This window comes from Notolepis coatsorum, assembly GCF_963971535.1.
Source record: "Notolepis coatsorum genome assembly, chromosome: 8".
Classification (NCBI taxonomy): Eukaryota; Metazoa; Chordata; class Actinopteri; order Aulopiformes; family Paralepididae; genus Notolepis; species Notolepis coatsorum.
The window spans coordinates 48,224,556-48,245,949 of record NC_140172.1 but is presented as its reverse complement, the minus strand read 5'-3'; the positions used below and the strand labels follow the sequence as shown (position 1 = coordinate 48,245,949).

General features: G+C 43.7%; 1 protein-coding gene across 1 annotated transcript in view; it reads left to right on the top strand.

Annotated features, from left to right (window-relative positions):
* The window catches only part of LOC311233443 (neurobeachin-like), a gene marked incomplete at both ends in the record, with an annotated part of 105,726 nt that overhangs the window by 17,253 nt on the left and 67,079 nt on the right, over positions 1-21,394 (top strand). The window contains one exon of the mRNA XM_084320411.1: positions 8,280-8,452. Coding sequence (XP_084176537.1) covers positions 8,280-8,452 — 173 coding nt within the window. The remainder of the gene's footprint in view (positions 1-8,279; positions 8,453-21,394) is intronic.

Here is a 21,394-nt window from a genome sequence, read left to right as displayed (position 1 = left end):
TAACCAGCTCCAACCGCAGACCACCTTAATGGTTATTTAGAAAGAAAAGAAAAGAAATCAAAACTCTAAATTCAAAGATTAAAAAATAGAAAATAACTCTAAAAATCTAATCCAATTCCTCATCCAATTGATTACATAAACACAGATATATCATACTTAAACCCATTTTGTTATTCTTAAGACCAGTTTCACCTTAAGTGAAAGCTAAGTTGCGTGTGTGCATGCATGTGTGCCCAAATTGTGTGAATGTGTGTCTGTGTGTGTCTGTGTGTGTGTGTGTGCGTGTGTGTGTGTCTGTGTGTGTGTGTGTGTGTGTGTGTGAATGTGAATGGGTGTGTGTGTGTGTGCCTGTGTGTGAATGGGTAGACAAAGCCTCCTTGCCTCCATCCCCCGCTCAATCATTCACTAAAGGACATCTCAATCTCACACATACATACAAAAATTAAATTTAAATAAAAAATACCATCTGTACCAGCTCAACCAAAATTACGAGCTCCAGTAATCATTCATATTATAAACATATATTTCTCTCATACACTCGTTAATCAACCACAGACCGACAATGGGTTAGTTCCCCTGCGCTCATCTCTTCTACTCTCTCATCCGGCTACACTCATCCCTGGCTAATACAATTCACACTTAATTTCTACACTCCTACCTACTGCCAGAGAGAGTCTAGGAACTCTCCCTCAACGACAGAACCTCAAAGCAGTCCTAGTACCCTGAGAGTCTACCGCTATTCCTTCTAATCAAACAGGTAGCCCCCCAATGTAATTAACCTCATCTGAGCTGGCTATCCTAATTCAATTACTGTGCTCACTCCTCCATCAGCTGTGTCCTGTATTAGCACGCTTCCTGTCTCAACATTTCCCTCGTCATAAAAATAACTGTCTCCTTCATCTTCACCTCTGACCCTCTCTCTCCTGTTGCATCTAATCTCACGTCATCCTGTCATAAAAGAACAAACAGCCATTGTAAACAACAGCTGTACATCCTGACCCCCCTTGGGCCTATTGGCCCGCCTCAAAAGGATTCCTACCCCCCTGGGTAATACAACCCTCCATCTGTAAATCATTAAACGGTTAATCACACTTCTCATCTTCCCAGAGGCAAGCGCCCCCAGGTTTTTGAATTAATCACACTCATGTCATAATTTGTCATCTTCAGCAAGCCTCCATCAATAAATTATCCTACAAGTCGAAGGCTTGTGTCAACACTTTAACACTATATCAAAGATTTTAACAATCTAAAACAAGCATAAACACATGTCCTAACCATATCAACAGTGTAGCAATCCAAAACAAGCATCAGTAAATTATCCTGCTTCACAACCGGGCTTGTATCAAATTCCACTACAAAAACATTTAGTAAATAATATAAACATTATCCTATTTAAATCTCCAGTGTTATTAAAGTTATAACAAGTATCAACCTCTGACATTTCAACATCAATGCATTCCATACAAGCATCTTAATACAAGCTACATAAAACAAAGCATCATTATTCCAAGCATACAATTGTACATGTTACACAAATTTAAAAAACTGGAAATGTCCCAGCTCTAATTATTATACATGTAGGCATCCTCCATCTCAGCATAACATTTATAGTGGTTAGTCCTAAATTGATTTTACTGCAAGCAACATGTAACTTTAGTGTAGAGCATTTTCCCAAATTCAGCCTATAACTACTCTCAAACTACCGTTTATATCATGTATGCAATAAAAGTTATGATGTATTTTAACACGGGTGACTGAATTTGCAAATCTGGTATGTAGTTGTAGCAGTACTGACTGACTATCTGATGAATTGAAACTGGGGGACCCTGATGTAAACAAGACAAAAGTCTTCCTCTGGTCTGCATCCCCTCAACAATTGTGTGTAATGAGCTGTACTTATTTCTAATCACGCTTTGACCCTTTTAACCTCCTTCCAGTTAAGAGTACCCTCCTCCCGTTCGGATGCACTCCTTCCCCTACTTAGATGCACCTCTCCCCGTAAGGTTTAGGCAGTCCGCTACGACGCAACAACCAGCTCCTTTCTTAGGACTGCCTTGTCCGACGTCGGCCCCTCTCCCCCAACAGAGATGCAGGTCTCCACTTCCGGCGGTAAGGTCTCCTCTCATGAACGGAAGCAGTCCCCTTATTTTACCTTCAGGTGCAGTTTAAGGCTGGGTCCCTTTCCAATCTTAGGAGAGACAATCCAGATTCCTCTGAATTGACACCCCTCATCCCTCTGCTTCCCAGCATTTTCTTTTCAAAAACACTGATCACAGAAGCACAACTCGCCTACTAACCCTGTATCGGCTAGTAAGGTTACTGTGGCCTGACTGTACATTAAGCCAGGTGCATTTATGCCACTGTTGTCCAGTCACTCACGGTCCCACATCCCGCGTTTCTGTGACTATAAACAGGGTCATAACGCTCTCCCAACCGGCTGGCGACCCAGTCGATAGCGACCTCATAGTCCGTCATCAAGTCAGGACCCCAAGCGGCTGACTGTCCGTAGTACCTATCAGCCACTCAGTTTAGAAACCGACGGTCTTGTCCCCACCCCGCTTGCTCCGGGCATGGAAATATTGACCGTTTTCGCCAGCCTTGCCTGTTCACGGCAGGAGCTGTGCCCCTTCCGGTGCACCGCCCTGCTCCTAGGTGTGGACTGTCGTCCACGTACCACCCAGTGCCCACACCAACTTACGTGCGACGTTTCCTGGGCCGACTAGACGGTTCCACAGTGGTATGTTAATGCATACCTCGTTACGCACGAGGGCCTTCAGTAACTCCCCAGCACTATAGTGTGTGTTTAACGTGCGCCCAGACTCTTGCGAGCCCACTGCCGCCTGTTAGGGACTAGAGGTTCGGGGTGCCTAATCCCCTCCCTAATCCCTATACATGTTACACCTCTTCCCCTGCTTACACAAAAATACAATGTACAATATACAAACACCGTCATATCACATAATGCAGAATATTCTCTTACCCGTTTCTATCCCCTGAGCGAACTATTCCGAATGCACGAGACCCCATCCACGTTGTACCGCGCATGCGCAGTGGCAACCGAAGCGGCTGTTAACGTTGCTATGACAACCAAGGTCTGCCACGACAACATAATAACAAGCCCCGATATTCATAATCTGCCACGACATTTATCACGTCTCTCTACCCCTTCCCCAACATCTTTATCAAAACTCGAAACGTAACATATGCCGCCCCCCAAACGCCACAAAACAACGGCATGCAAGCTAACTAGCCTTAGCCAGCTCTAATGCGACGTTCAAGGCCCTCACGGGAGCCGTTCCTTTCAAGATCCGTTCATCCACGCAATTCGCTCAGTACCATCCAAAGCATAAACAATTCACACAAGCCTAAAATAGCCAACCACTCTAACAGAAAATAATTTTTAAAACATTCACACCAACCAACGCCGCACACATAGTTCAACACGAACCCTTTCTCCTACCTTCTCCGCCTCACTCCATAGCACCGCGAACGTTACATACTCTCCACAACACCATGACGTCACCAAGCAGCGAATCCTCAATATCATTTACCACGTTACCGCATTAATAATAACCCTCAAAACGGCCACAATTTTGCCACCCTGCGTCTCAACCGCCTTTTACTTGTAATCGCCGCCACAGTGTTTAATCAATTCTCTCATAACGCCATCGTAACGTCCCCAGCTTCACCGCGGACTTTTCCACAGAGCTAGCCAGCTAGCCCCAACCAACAGCAGGGACTCGCCTCAAACATAATATGTCCGTTGGTCATTAAAATATCATAACAAAACCATTAAGTACTTATCAGTCAGTTCGACCGAATCGTTTTTGTATCACAGCGAACGTAATTAATCAACAGGCCGGTTTCGCTCAAGCTTAAAAAGGATAACGCACCCTGAACACGCCGGCACCCTACATTTCCATTAACTACTACGTTTTAATCCTGCAATCGCACAGACCCCTGCGCTGATCATGCCAGGGTCTAACAACCTTTCACCATACTCGACTCGTATGTTCTGAAATAGTAACAGAACCCTTAGCCCGACGCAATTATGCCCATACTGACCCGTCACTCACGGTCCCCGTCCCGCTATCTGTGACTACAAGCAGGGACACAATGCACCTCGGACCCAGCTCCCCTTCCATTTCAGAACAGTCAAATCTCCTCGTCTTACCTGCGCCCTCTTCCTGAGAATAATTTTAGGGCAATTATATACTCAGAACGCGCCCCTGTCGTATACAACAGAATAACCGTGCTTCCTAGCAAGAAAAGCCTTTTACCTGCCGTCATGCGACGCTATCTTCCACAACATGACCAGATAGTCTGTGCGCCACCACCCTTCTTGGTGCAACTCCCCCGTATAGTTCATAAAGTACATTCCATACTAGTTAACTAACCCCCGTGGCCCGCTGGGCCGAGACCGGCCTCCTGTGTCTGAATGAACACACAAACACAAAAAGCCTACGTTTGCATGTTCACTGCACAACAAGCGCGATCGTCATACCTCCGGACACACAAGCTAAGATATTGTTGTTGTTGTTATTCTATTGTTAATAATATTGCATTTACCGCTCCAGTTGTTCCCACCGCAACCCCCAACCCTGCATGCAGACGCCATATTCACCGCGGGCCCCAAACAGTGGCGTACACAACCAACCTCCATCCTTCTCCTCTCCCTCATCCATTCAGACAACAAGCCCATCGTTAATCACTTCAAACGCAGCAACACCCCAGCTCTTCGCCCCGTGTCCCCAACACACAGCAAGATCCAGATATGATACATATAACAAGACCCTACCGCACCTTTCCAGGGGGAGACACGAAGGGTAGGGCAACACGGCACCATTTCTGTAGTAAAATCCCACAGACTTCCTACAATAATTTGTGGTTATTGTAGTACAATACAATGAGATTGATTATCTGGACGGAGGAGGAAAGATTCATACTTGATAGAATGGTTGGTCTCCTCATCTGGCTTAATGCAGATGAAGAATAAAACGTGTACGCCAGACAAACCAGAATTGTAGTTCAACTCAGCTGATTTATTTGATCAGAGCCAGGAGTCCAAGGTGAATAGAAGGTTGACTTCTACATACAAAAGATGATCAGATAACCTTAACAGCTGTCTGTTGTACAGAAATATCACAATCAGGTTTGCATCCCAAACCTAAATACTGCACATCAAACAGTCACTTGGTTAACATAATTTGAACATACATGGTTTACTGTACACATTATACATGAGTAAATCTGGTTTACAGATCAGGGATCTGTACAACATTACTCTAATCTATAAACAACCATTTGGTGTTTCCCATGATTTTACTCACGTAAAATGCAATCAGCTCACAGTTGTTTCTGGGTGGTTTCGAAGCGGTGGGGGAGCCCCCAGACCCCTGGTTGGGTCCGAGAGCTCCTGAATAACCCTATGTAGGGCCTTATATCCTATCATTTCTAGCCAATAATACATATGGCTGGTCCAATCCTAGCCTTCTTGTGGGGGGTGTCCTTGTGGGCGCTGGCAGCCCCCCCCCCCTTGGGGTTGTGGGGACGTGATGGGACAGACAGAAGGGGCCCATCGGTGGCCCACGTCCGTGTGATCTTTTGCTGAGATGAAGGGACCTGGCTTGTCTCACAAGGGGGGGTGTGACATGATCGCTTTAACCCTTTGGTATGGCTATAGATGTCTAATATCATCCAAGTACAGTCAGTGCTTTCTAAGACTGATACCAGACATCATATGAGACCTTTTGATACTAAACAGTTGATTAATAGATTACTTTGTCTGTGAGTTAGTGTCCATGCTTCAACAAGTCTAAACTGGTCTGCCCTGTGGTCAACCCAGCTCTCTCTGATCAGCATTTACATACAGTCAGTTCGAGAAGGTGTCGTTTGTTCTCTAATTTAGTCATTGCTTGAGTGGGGGTTGAAATAACTGTTGCAGCTGTTATCTGATGCAGCTGTCTCAACTGACAGTTGAGACTGTTTAGCCACTAAGTCCACTCTGCTATTGAAAGGTACATCTGGCTTTATATTTATGGTTCTCCAATTTATTCACACATATTAATTATGAAATTCCAAGGCAATATTACCACACATCTAACATGCATTGCATCGTCGCCATTCCTTTATGCCCACATCGCCCGAAATGAACGTTATGTTAGCGTAAGCTAACAAGCTAATCCTGATCAGCGGCAGAGCCATAGAGAACAGCAGACAGTGTGGACTGGGGAAAGGGAAATGGGGGGGGGGGCACTCTCCCTTTCTCTGTGTGTGTGCGTGCGTTTGGAAAGACGATGAAGTCACTAGTCAGGACTCAGGAGAGGAGTATATTGTAGTAAACTGAGGATTACTGAGGATGCACAGATAATGTTGATATTCAAATATAAAAAGGTTTCGAGAGGAGTGGAAGTTTGAAGACAGACTAGACTACAATATGATGCAGGGGTGGTGAGTTGAAACAGTGTGTGTGTCCCCGACCCCACTTCTATGTTTCAATAAATTATTTGCATTTAAAACTATTAACGCTGACTCATTCCTTCAGTCCACTAAAAATTATGCTAATATTCCTTATGTTGTTTATGATATTAATTGAAAATAGCATATGAGAGTATTATATAGTAATAATAACACATGGCGATATACTAAAAAGCTATTTTGAATTTTTGGCTGGTAAAAAATCTGCCTGGCTGGTAGTTTTTAAAATCTACCAGCCAAATGGCTGGTAAGTCAAAAAGTTAATTTTGTTCCCTGCACCTAACCCCTCCCCCACCTAACAGAAATACACTTTCAATTTTGACAGAGAGAAGACCATCTCCCGATTCAGATACAATTTAACACAAACGGTTCCAAAGATATGAATGTTTCTTGGCATATTTTCACACCACCAACAAAGTACTGGGCCCGTTGTCTTGGAATGGATTTTGGTGCATCTCCTCTCCTCTCATTTCTGTGCGTCTCCTCTCCGACACCTGAGACAGAAAGTACTTAGCCACTCCCCTCAGACACAACTGTAGTTTTTTTCACACAGCGAGGAAAATAATACTGTTGGACAATCTAACAATAATTAACATATTTACAAGTTGTATTTATTTTTGCAAATAAGGAGACATATAGAGAACATTTCAAAGCACTCAAAATTGCCAATATCTCCATTTCTGAATTGCGCAACATTTCATGGTTTTCGGAGCAATGGTGAGCTCCTTAAAAAGACGGCCTAGTCACAATTGTTAAAGGGACAGTACATGTTTTTAAGAAGCCTGATCTGATTTGTCTGAAACTGGGAGTCCCTTTAATCCGGCCTGGATTTTGAGACACTGGAAGCAAAAAATTATAGCATTGTTAGCCTCATGCACAATGCGGTTGCTAAGCAATATTCACGCTTCCATTGACTTCCACTAGCATGCTTAGCATGACTCATTTTGCTTCGACTAAAAGGACTCCCGGCTTGTGGCAATAAAAAAATGTGGGCGCTCCCTTTAAGCAAAGTCTCACTTAACCACACCACAAAAGGGTCATTATGAAAATACGATTAAGCATTATACACTCCAGTAACCAGACCAATAAAGCTGTGCAAAACGGGCGCCTTGTTAATCCTTTAATTTGTGCTTCCACCAGCACCACTCTCTCCTCTCTTAACGACGTATAACCCTTATTATGTTCTGTAGACCTCCACCCTGTCTGCCGGCCCCTCTGAACGTGTTACCATTAGCGCCTCAGCCCACTCCACCGACGGGCAGAGCGGGTGATGCGCTCTGGCCAGACAGGAGCACGGCACCCCACTAACTCCAGCCACTTTAGATGCAGCCACATCGTTAAGGGCTGCTTCACAGCTTCACCCTGATGGTAATGAGCTCAGAGAGCGACGGGTGAGGAGCCGGTGTGCAGGCAACACAGAGGAGCGGGCGGGGGATATTCAGAGGTGGAGAGAGGGAACGGAATGAGGGGGGAGGGAGGGAAGGACGGGAGGGAGGGAGGGAGGACGGGAGGGAGGAAGCCTCTTGTCAGTCAGTGGTGTGAAAAGAGCTCGTCAGATGAGGCATAACGACAAAACAAAAAAACATGAGTGTAGAACATGGAAAAAAAATGTCTATTGTCCTCCGGTAGATGTCTTCTCCCAATATATTTTCAATTTAATTCACTTGCTCAAGGCAAAAAGCAGTAACTCCTCTGCATGTGTGTACTGTTCCACTCTGTCAGCACCGCCCTACAAAGGCAAACTGCAGTAATTGAGTTAACTGTGTGTGTGTGTGTGTGTGTGTGTGTGTGTGTGCACGCAGGTCCAGTTGTCCCTCTACACATACCTGTCATCAGAGTTCATCGGCACTGCCACCATCTACACCACCATCCGTCGCGTCGGCACGGTTCTGCAGCTGATGCACACGCTCAAGTACTACTACTGGGCCACCAACCCACTGGACTGCAGTGGTATCACCCCCAAAGGTCTTGGTATGTACACACACACACACATGTACTCTCACACACACACACACACACACACACACACATGTACTCTCACACACACACACACACACACACACACACACACACACATGTACTCTCACACACACACACACACACACACACACACACACACACACACACACACACGCACACACACACACACACACACATGTACTCTCACACACACACACACACACACACACACACACACACACACACACACACACACACACACACACACACACACACACACGCACACACACACACACACACACACACACACACGCACACACATGTACTCTCACACACACACACACACACACACACACACACACACACACACACACACACATGTACTCTCACACACACACACACACACACACACACACACACACACACACACACACACACACACACACACACATGTACTCTCACACACACACACACACACACACACACACACACACACACACACACACACATGTACTCTCACACACACACACACACACACACACATGTACTCTCACACACACACACACACACACACACACACACACACACACACACACACACACACACACACACACACACACACACACACACACGCACACACACACACACACATGCACACACACACACACACACACACACACACACACACACACACACACACACACACACACACACACACACACACACACACACACACACACACACTGCACTGAGATGTAGAGGTAGGCAAGAGAAACAGGGACAATAGGTTACAAAGTAAAGTTCCACATACTGTAATTGTACATGGTTATGTGTGTGCGTGTGTGCGTGTGTGTGTGTGTGTGTGTGCGTGTGTGTGTGTGTGTGCGTGTGTTATACATTTCAGGCTCAGAAACTAGCCCTGTGTTGATAATAATTAAATGATAAGGTTCTGCTGAAATTCCCATTAGTAGCTAAAGGAGCGCTGGTCACTTTCACCCTTCACAGATAATATTCCCATCACAGATTATATTACAGATAATATAATATAAAACATAATGAATGTAATTTTTTGTTGATTCACGCATTCTTGAGTTAATGTTGCTGAACGCCGTCAATGATTTTAACCCTTTCACTACCACACTACAGACGGTTAGTGGGGTAGTGAAAGGGTTAACCGTCTGTAGTGTGGTTGTGAAAGGGTTAACCCTTTGTTGCATGGCAGTGACAGGGTTAACCTTCTGTACTGTTGCAGTGAAACCCTTTGGTAGTGTGGTAGTGAAAGGGTTAAAATCATTGACGGTGCCACAAGGTGCATGTGTTCTATGTAACCTGGCACACTATGGAGAAACAGTTAGGCACAGGGAGGTGACACATAGAACAGACGTGTAATAAAAACAAGCATACGTTGGCTGAATCAACCTCCCCCTCTGTTCAGGACTGGGCTGCCTATCGGGCACACATCCCTTGTTGCCATGGCAGCAGACGATTTTTGACTGGCAGATCTAAGAGCGCTTTGGGAGTTTCTAATCAAACGACTGGCCCTCTGCTTGGCTATATTATGGCTGTTTCGCTACCAAGATTAAGTTCCATAGAACCGCTGTTGATAGTAGCAATTAGCCTAAGCCTAATGGTCATTTCAAAGCCAATGTCTGTGCCTGTTAACCCTTTCACTACCACACTACAGAAGGTTAACCCCTTCACTACCACACTACAGATGGTTAACCGCCTGTAGTGTGGTAGTTAAAGGGTTAACCATATGTAGTGTGGTAGTGAAAGGGTTAACACTTTGTCGTGTGGCAGTGAAAGGGTTAACATTCTGTATTGTCGCAGTGAAAGGGTTGACCCTTTGTCTTGTGTCAGTGAAATGCTTAACCGTCTGTAGTGTGGTAGTGAAAGGGTTGAGCTTCTGAAGGCTGTTTATGTGCACTCTCCAATTACAAATGTGCGAGATAGATATATGAATGTGCGAGCGATATGCATTGTTGAGCCACATTTACATAGCAAAGCAGTGCTTTTAAACATACGCACAATGTAGCGTAACATTATCTTAAAGTCCTGTCAGATCTTTCTTGTAAATTCTTTCCATTTCACTCATCATCATCATCAACAAACCTTTATTTGAATAAGCAGGTTAATTAAGAACAAGTTCTTATTTTCAATAACGGCCTATTTGGGGGTAAAAAGCCCCCTAGGGGAAAGGGGATGGGGGATCAAATCAAATAAATAAAAATAAAACACAAAGGAACATTATTAAAAAGGCAGGACATACATACAGAGCAACAACTGAACTGAACAACAACTGGCGGACAACAGAACAATAGTGGCAGCATGGTGTTAGCACATGGAGAAACATCTACATGAGTGCTCTAGGGAGTTTGTTAAAGTTTCCTTAAACAATCGAATTGAAATAAACGTTTCCATATTTAAGTTTTTTTGTAGTGTGTTCCAGCTATCAGCTGCTGCGTACTGAAAGGAGGAACGGCCTTGTGAGGAGTTGGCATGGTGGGCGTTTACCAGGATATGTGTGGCTGACCGGGTGTGGTAATTTGGGAGTGGACGAGGGTGGACTAGGCAAGTAAGGTAAGGGGGATTACGGCCTAGAAGTGTTTTATATACAAAGGCCAGCCAGTGGATGTTGCGTCTAATCTCCAGGGAGGGCCAGTTTACTAGGGAGTATAGCTCGCAGTGGTGGGTCCTGTAGGGAGCATTGGTAGCGAAGCGAATGGCGGAGTGATATAGGATATCTAAGCGCTCTAGATCACCTTTACGGGCCAAGCGGTAGATTACATCGCTAAAATCAAATAGCGGCAGGACAGTCATCTGGACCAGGGTGAGTTTAGCAGATCTAGTGAAGGAGGAACGGTTCCTATACAGAAAGCTAAGCCTTGCTTTGACTTTGGCCTGCAGTTTAGTTAGGTGTTCAGAGAAGGAGAGTTTGGTGTCGATCCACACTCCCAGGTATTTATAAGAGGTGACCAGTTCAAGCTTTTTGCCATCGGCGGCTACAATGGTGCCAGTCTGGGAGGTACCCTTGTGGCCGAACCACATAACTTTGGTCTTGCTGGTGTTTAGGACCAGGCAAAGGGCGGAGAAACCAGCTTGGATTTTTAGAAAGCTCTCCTGGAGAGTTTTCAGGACAGCATCCGGGGAGAGACCAGAGGTGTACAGGACTGTGTCATCAGCATAGAGGTGAATTAGGGAGTTTCCAGCGAACTGGCCTATGTTGTTTATATAGATGGAGAAGAGGATTGGAGCTAGTAAGGAGCCTTGGGGGACCCCCTTAGAGATGGATAGGGACTGGGTTAATAGGTTGTCGGTTTTTATTGACTGAGTGCGATCAGAGAGGTAGTTCTCGAACCATGCTACACTGTGATTAGTGACACCAATGTCTCTCAGCCGCTCCAAAAGCTGTTCATGATCCACAGTGTCAAAGGCCTTGGCCAGATCTATAAAGGCAGCAGCACAGTAGAGTTTGGAGTCAAGGGCATTGAGGACATCATTGAGGACTTTCATCGTAGCAGTCTCACATCCATGCCCTGAGCGGAAGCCAGATTGGTTTTCCGAAAGTATGTTGTAGGTTTCTAGAAAGCTTGTGAGTTGTTTGCAAACTAGTCTCTCTAGCACTTTTGCTATACAGGGTAAATTGAAATTGGGCGGTAGCAGTTGGGGTCAGTATTGTTTCCTCCTTTGAACAGGGGCCGTACCAAGGCTGCTTTCCAAGCAGAGGGCAGTTCTGCTGTATGCAGGGACAGGTTACATAGATGGGAAATAGGTTCAGCAATGATGGGGGCTGCAGTTCTGTAGAAAAAGGGGTCCAACCCGTCAAGGCCAGGAGGTTTCTTGGGGTCGAGTTTGCTGAGTACTTCTAAAATGTCCTTCTCAGTAAATTCCTGCAGTGCAAAACTGTGATGCGTGGCTGGATTAGGGGCACGAAGGTTGGATGGTGAGGCAGGTGGCACTGTAGGGCTGAGGGGCAAGGGGTTGGATGGTGGGGCAGGGGGTGCCATGGACTCAAACAGGCTCCCAGCTTTAATAAAGTGATTATTAAAGGCCTCTGCCACACGCTCATTTCCAGTAATTACCATATCCCCAGTTACTAGGGAGGTGGGCAGCTGGGAGGATGAGGGTTTGTTCTCCATCTCTTTAACTGTTTTCCAAAACCTGCTTGGGTTTGAGCTACTGAGTCTAAACTGCTCTTGAAAGTAACCAGTCTTGGTTTTGCGGATAGCCTGGGTGCATTTATTTCTTATTTGTCGAAAGGATAACCAGTCTTCATGAGATTTTGACTGACAAGCTTTACGCCAGATGGTGTTTTTGAGGCGAAGTTGTTCTGCTAGGTTGTGGTCGAACCATGGGCTGCATCTGTTTTTGATCCTCATTCTCTTCATAGGGGCATGTTTGTTGACTATTTTGCTGAATGAGTCATTAAAGAGGGACCATGCATTGTCAATGTCAGGGATTAGACTTATTCTGTCCCATTTAACATTAGCTAGGTCATGGAGGAAAGCTTGCTCATCAAACTTTTTCAGTAGTCGTCTGTGGGTGATTAAGACAGGCTGTTTAGCTGTACTGCCATTTCGGATGCAGGCAGTGAAACAGTGGTCACTCATATCGCTACAGAAAACACCAGATGTGTATCTATCAGGGTTATTTGTCAGAATGACATCAATAAGTGTGGCCTTTTCTATTATTTCTGGGTTTTTGGTGTTGTATCTGGTGGGCTTGGTGATAATTGGTGTGAGATTGAGGGAGTCCCATTGACGGAGGACTTGGGCAGGGGGTTTGAACATCCGAGGATTCATTCTGTGCCACTGTGTCGTGCATGAGGTCTGGTGGTTGTTAAGCACGTGATGTTATTTGGTTATTTTAAATACACAAAAATGTATATATGAATAGTATGAAAAGATTTCAACAACACTTTGCCAATCAGCTTCATTGACTGCTACATTTTTGGACTATTTTCCTGCCTTTGGTCCAACTGCACTCTCACTTCAAAGGAGTTGCTCTCAGGCTGTACTCTGCCTCATAGTGTATAAGAATACAACTATAGGTAGGCTACGTGGCGTAGTGGGCAAGGCGCTCACCACGAAATCTGGAGACGCTGGGCTTGCCTGTTCGAGCCCAGCGCTCCACATTTGCTTTCAGTTTAGCTGGTCGTCCGTACTAATACACATTGGCCGTATTAGGGGGTGGGAAACTGATGGGTGGGGATCGGGCGTTGTGGACAGCGACTCCTACGGGTCGGTTGGTGCGCCTGCGCAGTAGAATCAGGAAGTGTCGGGGGCAGCGTGAGCCTCCCACGCGTTACTCCTCGCCACTGAGAGATCGAGCTGCGCAGGTGAAAAGATGCGACTGCTGTTACCTCAAGTACCGGAGGGGACTTGTGCTATGTATGACTTAGTCCACATTGCAGCCGGCTTGTGGGAGGCAAGAAACAGCGTTCGTGACAGGGGAGGGTTGAATTGAATGTTACGAAATCGGGATGGGAGAAAATATAGAAAAGGGGAGAAAAAGCGGATAAAAAAAAAAAGAATACAACTATTTACAATGTACAGAGGTGCGGCCAGACTTAATTTGCTAGCAACATAATAAAATAGATGGACACTAGCTTTGACTATGATAATAATCAATATGGCAGGGACAGAACAATAGAACAAAATGTATTAGCACTAATTATGAACATTATGGTATATATTCAAATTAATTCCTCTAAAGTGCGATTTGAATTCTATGGTGGATGGTGGATTTACAGAAGGAATTATCATAGTCTGTATGCACAGTATAGAGTAGTAAAAAGAAAGAAAAAAGATAAAAATTATTCTAAATGACATCCTAATTCTCTGAGTGATTATCAGACTACTTTTGGGAGTAAGAATAAATAAGAGTGCCTAAATCATTTAACCCTTTCACTACCACACTACAGACGGTTAACCCTTTGGTAGTGTGGTAGTGAAAGGATTAAGAGATGTTGGGGTTGCCAGCAGGTTGCTGTGTTACCAGACAGAGGCAGAAAGCCACACATACTGTATCAGGCGAGTAAAGGCACAGAGCTCATAAAACAGTGTCATTGAAATTGTGATTGTTAGCGAGATTGAGAGATAAAAAAAAATCAAGCACAGCGTGGAATATGGCCCTAACTCTAGAGATGAAAGCTGTTGTTTACTCTGTGTTTCCTTTTGATAACTAGGATGCAACAATGCACACATGAGTACACACTCCCTACCCAATCCCCCCTCCCGCGTGTACGCCCGGCGCCACTCCCGCGTGATGGTGACGGCAGCCGACTAGTACGCGCGCTTGAGGGGGGGAGCCTAAATGACTGTCTCATCACCAAAGCCCGATCCCCCCCATCCCTGCCCCCTCCCGCTGGACAATCTTTCCACCCTCCCTCCCGCCACCTGGCGCAACGACACCCAGGTGTTGTCGCAGCCGACTATCGCATATGGTGTCTCAGGCATTCTGTAGTCGACATGTGTCAACAAATGTACATGTCTGTTTGAACTTATGTTGTGCCGTTGTTACTGTAAAAATGTAATGATTGTGATATGTTGTTGTTAATGAGACGATGAGCTGTATGTGTGTGTCACTGGAATTTCCCCAAGGGGATCAATAAAGGAATATCTTATCTTATCTTATCTTATCTTATCTTATAGAAGCTCATCTCAGCCAGATGTTGGTGACACAGGCAGACCTGTGTCAGAGCTTGTCGTAAGATAAGATAAGATATTCCTTTATTGATCCCCTTGGGGAAATGCCGGCATCATAGTAGCATGGGGGAGGGGAGGTAAGATAAGATAAGATATTCCTTTATTGATCCCCTTGGGGAAATTCGGGAAATGGGTACAGGTAAGTTACAGGTATGGGCAGGGTAATAGAAGAAATACATAAATATAGGCAATAAAATAAAATCTGAATATAAAGATATGAGAAAAATAAACAGTATACACAAGGTGCAAGTGAGGGTCTATGGGCAGGGTAATAGAAGAAATACATAAATATAGGCAATAAAATAAAATCTGAATATAAAGATATGAGAAAAATAAACAGTATACACAAGGTGCAAGTGAGGGTCTGTACCCTAACTGGCATGATGTACTGTACGTCATACGCCTAATGGTTCTCGAGCTCTGCAGCCGTTAGTTCTGCAGCAGTCATATTCTCCAGGGTCATATTGTTGGGTTTCAGGTGTGTGAAGACAGGACGCTTTCAAATGATTGGTTGGGCACACCTTCATTTACACCTTCTCCATCTTAAAGGGAAATTTTCCGGGTCTCTCTCGAAAAGTTGCTTTACTACAGAGTAAAAATAAGCTCACAGCCAGCTCTGAACATTATCGTCAAAAGATATAGACTTAAACTACTGGACATGCTCCAGCTTCCTGCTTCACAATGTGACTACACTGAAAAAGAGCGGCCGTCACTCAGACGACGCCAGCGGAGGGAGGGCCCAACTATTACTTCTGGTCACTCCTTTACCTGGCGAGTTTCAAGTTTCAAGTTTGTTTATTATTTGTCACATATAAAATACATGTACTTTACGGTGAAATGCTTGGTTCTGTATTAGCCCCTGAGAGTGTGCTTCATACAGTAAAACAAATAAGTAAAAAAGTAAGTAAAATAGGAATATACAATATACAATATACAATACAATATACAATCTAAAGTACAACCTAAGTACAATGAGTAATTTTTTTTTAATGCAGACAATGAGGCGGCTGGGTAGCGCAGTGGAGAATGCACTCGCCTACCACCGCAGAGACTCTGGGATCGAATCCAGCTGTCAGCGGTACCTCTGGCTTGGTCAGTCGTCCCTACTAACACAATTGGCAGTGTTAGCTGGTGGGAAGCCGGCGGGGTATGTGTTCTGGTCGTTGTAAACTGCGGTTCCTACTGGTCGGTCGGGCGCCTGTTCAGCAGGGAGGGGATCAGGGGGAAATAGCGTGAACCTCTGCACGCGTTACATACAGAGAGAGAGAGAGAGAGAGAGAGGGAGAGGGACGACTGTGGTATCAAGAAACGTATTTGTTCATAGTTCTACTAAATTAAGTGAGGGTAGAGCTATGTGTCATTATGATAGCTCTACCAAATGAGCATCTTCTACTGCTAATATTTCTGAGCGGAGGTTGCTTTGGCCACCCACATAGAGCATGAATCAGTTATGTCTCAATCTGCTAAAAGAGCTTAGTGTTGATTTGCGGTGGAATTTCCCTTCAAGCGTACAGGAGACTGCTGATCCCAATGCATAACTCCATGTGTCCATTATGTGTATGTATACTGTGTGTGTGTGTGTGTGTGTGTGTGTGTGTGTGTGTGCGTGTGCGTGTGCATGTGTGTGTGTGTGTGTGGTGGTCATATGAAACACCATGCAGTGCTGAAACGCAGGACTAAATCAGGTTAAAAAACGGTTCATTTGTTTTTCACAATGAATGGAGAGAAAACGGTTGAATAAGATAAATGGGCGTGGAGTAAAATGGAGAGAGAAGAATTAATTCAGACGGGAGCAGACGATAATGAGAAGAGTAGGCCTAATTGCATTCTCTAAGTGAAGGCTTTTAATTGAAATATTGACACTCGTGCACACTCACACACACACACATACACACACACAGACATACACACACACACACACACACACACACACACACACACACACACACACACACACACACACACACGTACATGTACCATGCACGTACACACACACACACACACACACACACACACACACACACACACACACACACACACACACACACACACACACACACGTCACACACACACACACACTCACACACACCACACATCCGCTCTTGCAGACAAACAGCTGAGAAATGGGCTAGCTAGACTATGACAGAGGGCATGTGCTACCAAACTATAGCAACATGTAACAGCATGCCAGATAAGAAAGATGCATCACCTGGGACTGGTGCGGTATCATAGATGGGATTTATATGATACACATGCACACACACACAGACACACACACACGCACATATAAAAGTCAGCACGGTATGACAAGATGAAATGGAAATGAAATGCCCTCCTATAAAAGTCCTCCTTTCCCAATTACACACCTGCCCCCTCCGCATCCTCCTCATCCTCCTCATCCTCCTCGCTTGTTTCAGCCAGTTAACCCTTTCAGGTGTACAGTCTCACTTGTGAGACTATAATTTTGAGAGCTGAACATTCTAATGATGATGTCACAGTAGCTACTGGGCGTTGGAAGCATCAATCAAGTGGTAGAAAGTAGTGGTGGGACTGGATTAAAAATTTAATCGAATTAATTCAAGACTTTATAGTTAATTAATCGAAATTAATCACATTTTAATCGCATATCAATATTTGATACGAAAAGCAACATTTTTCAATTCAAATGGATTTTGGTATACGAGTGAATCAATGAATATACATTATACAGTACATACGTTTAAGCAGCAAAATCCTGTATTAGCTACTACACAGACCAACAGATCAATGCAATTTTTAACAAAGTGCAGCAATTTTTGGAATAATATATATATATAGCGCAACAGACCTTTTGTAAACTCAAGCACTTTCGAGGTAAAAGTAAAATGCAGTACTTTCAAGTACATTCCAGAACAGTTGACCATTGAAAAAAAATAACTCTTCTCAATTTCTCTTATTTTTTCAGTATTCTGTATGAACAAACCAGACTAAGAAAAAAAGTTATTTGCGATTTATTATACTTTATACTTATAGCACATGCATGATGAGTCTGGTCTCCTTTGAAAGGTAACATTCTTACTAGGGCTGTCAGTTTATCGTGTTAATTAGATAAATTAATTACACAGCAAATTATCGCGTTATTTTATATATTTTTTTGAAATATTTTTTAATCTCATTCATTCCATAAGAACGTAGAATACACATTTACAGACTTTTTTTTAATATGGTCCATTTGCATGTTCTTGGTATCTGATTCTAGGGACATCTATGGATCTCAGGGAATGTATTCCCAGTGTCATAAATACTGTGTCTGTTACTAGGCTTGAGTAAATTGTAATGAACCAAATGAGAATATCAATACAATTTTTTTTATCTTTGACCATGCAAAAATTTACCAGACCTGAAAAATCTAAGCAAATGAATACATGGAAGATGATTAAACAGAAGGTTTTGTAGATACAGTACTGAATTCTGCCATCCGGACACATGCCATTTGAAATATGATTATAGAATATAGAATATCAGGCCTAAAATGGTTATGCGATTAAAATGCGATTAATTCGATTAATTAATTACAAATCCTTTTAATCGCCTAACAGCACTAATTCTTACACAATAAAGAAAGATCATCATGCGATTAAATGCATACATTTGTTTTACTTTTAATTATTTCTGTAGTTAATTAATCGCAATTAATGCGATAAAGTCCCAGCCCTAGTAAAAAGAAAAAGAAAAAATTACACCTGAAAGGGAAGCACTTGCCAAATATTTGTTTAGAATTCTTTGAATGGACATGATACACTTGCATGTACAGTGCCCCCCCCCCCCACCTCCAATGTACAGCCCCACCCAACCCCACCCCACCTACCCAACCTCCTCCAATGTACAGCTTCTATGTCAAATGTATGTCAGTATTCCAATGTACAGTGTGTGTCCCCCTACCCAACCCCCCCCCCCCCCCCACCTCCAATGTACAGCCCCACCCCACCTACCCAACCTCCTTCAATGCACAGTTTCTATGTCAAATGTATATACACCCTTTTTCTGGATTTTTTTAGTATCACAAACAGTACTGTATTTGCAAATCTGGTATGTCATAAATGTATAGATGTAGCAGTACTGTCTATCTGTATGTCGTGTGTGTCATATGATGAATTGAAAATGGGGGACCCTGATGGAAACAAGACGAAAGTCTTTCTCAGGTCTGCATCCTCTTAACAATTGTATGTATTGAGCTGTACTGTACTGTACCCATTCTGCAATCTGTTAATAAACTTTTCAATCAATCAATCAATCGATCAATCAGTTTGCTTACCTAGAGATTCAATTTAAAGTGGCCTATTTGGTTCCATTTTAGCTGACAAAAAAAATTATGAATAAATGAAAAATAATCAAGGTCAAGTCAAGAAACTCATCTGTCAGGTAATGAAGAAGATAATATTACTGGTACTTTAAGAGTAACAGAGAAGGTTTAGCACCATAGTCCACACTGATCATCACAAAAGTTCACCCTTTCCAGACTTCTGTGTCCTTCAAAATGCATACAAATCTGATGGAGACGGACCAAAGTTTCAGATTATTTTTTTATGATATATACAAATATACAAAGTTTCAGATTCTATACAAATAAAAATTTTGAGGTTACGACTTTGATTACATTTCTGATTGTTTAAAATATTCATACTAGAGCTCTAACTATAGATGATATACTGCATACTGTATACTGTATGCTACACAGCTTGGTTTGACTCAGATAAATACAACTTCTACTTGAAAGTTGTAAACAATGAAAATGAGTCCTAAACACTATGCTAATACAGTAGTCGCCAGTTCGTGTCTTTTAGTGCATACATAGTCATTCAGCTGATGCTTTTATCCAAAGAGATGTACAAGTTCTATACAACAGGTCAGCAGGAAGGGTACAACTATGGCAGCTACTGTAAGTAACAATGTTACGTCAAACAGTGTTAAACTTGGGTGCTACAGTCTTGAGTGTGTATAGACCATAACCATACCACCAGGTACACCACCGGGAAGTGGAATAATCGATCCAGGTTTACATTTTGATTAGGGATGTCCGATATTGGCATTAAAATGTAATATCGGAAATTATCGCTATCGGTTTAAAAAAAATATAAAAATATTCAATTTTTTTTTTAACATTTATTTAACCTTTATTTACCCAGGCAAGCAAGTAAGAACACATTTTTATTTTATTTATTGTCAAAAGTATGCATAATGTGTGTTAATTCCACGACAAGAGATATGTAATGTTAATTACCTGAAATGATTCCGTTTTTTGGGGGGGGAAACCCCGCATATATCGGTATCGGAAATGAAGAGTTGGACAATATCGGTATATCGGATATCGGTAAAAAAGCCAATATTGAACACGAACATCACTAATTTCGATACATTGTATTGAACGTGTATTTATTCACGTTTTCCCCCCCTTCCAATTGATATGGACGCATCATCAGCCATGTCCAGAAAACATACACTCCTCGTTAGAACTGAAAACAGACATAGACTGACTGATACCAGATCAGTAAGGCCGGCCCATTTGACTGTGTAGGTGCCAAACACAGAATGATAGTTGAGAACGAGGGAGAGGAGATTGACCTATCTCAAACGTTGATTGGAGGCTCAAGAAAAGAGGGCACAGCTTGAGATAGGTGAGTTAACGGTGACACCAGGCTGAGCAGCACAGCTTGAGATAGGTGAGTTAACGGTGACACCAGGCTGAGCAGCACAGCTTGAGATAGGTGAGTTAACGGTGACACCAGGCTGAGCAGCAGAGCTTGAGATAGGTGAGTTAACGGTGACACCAGGCTGAGCAGCACAGCTTGAGATAGGTGAGTTAACGGTGACATTATGCGGCACGGTGGTGTAGTGGTTAACACTGTCGCCTCACAGCAAGAAGGTCCAGGGTTCGAATCCCGCTTGGGGACCAGGTTTCCATGATGCCAGTTACCCAGGTGGGGTATCTCCCAGGCCTTTCTGTGTGGAGTTTGCATGTTCTCCCCGTGCTCGCAAGGGTTTCCCCCCCCGATAAGATAAACCCAATGGAAAAACATGCACAACAACAAGATCGCTAACGCTGTGGCGTCCTTGACGAAGACGGACAGGAGCACTTGGATTGGTCCCCTGGCGCGGCTCACGTGGCGCCTGTCTGCTCCCGGCTGCCCTTGGGGGGGAAGGACGACGGGATGGGTTAATCGCAGATACGCATTGTATGCATGGTTCGCATGTGTGCCAAATGATGACCTCGG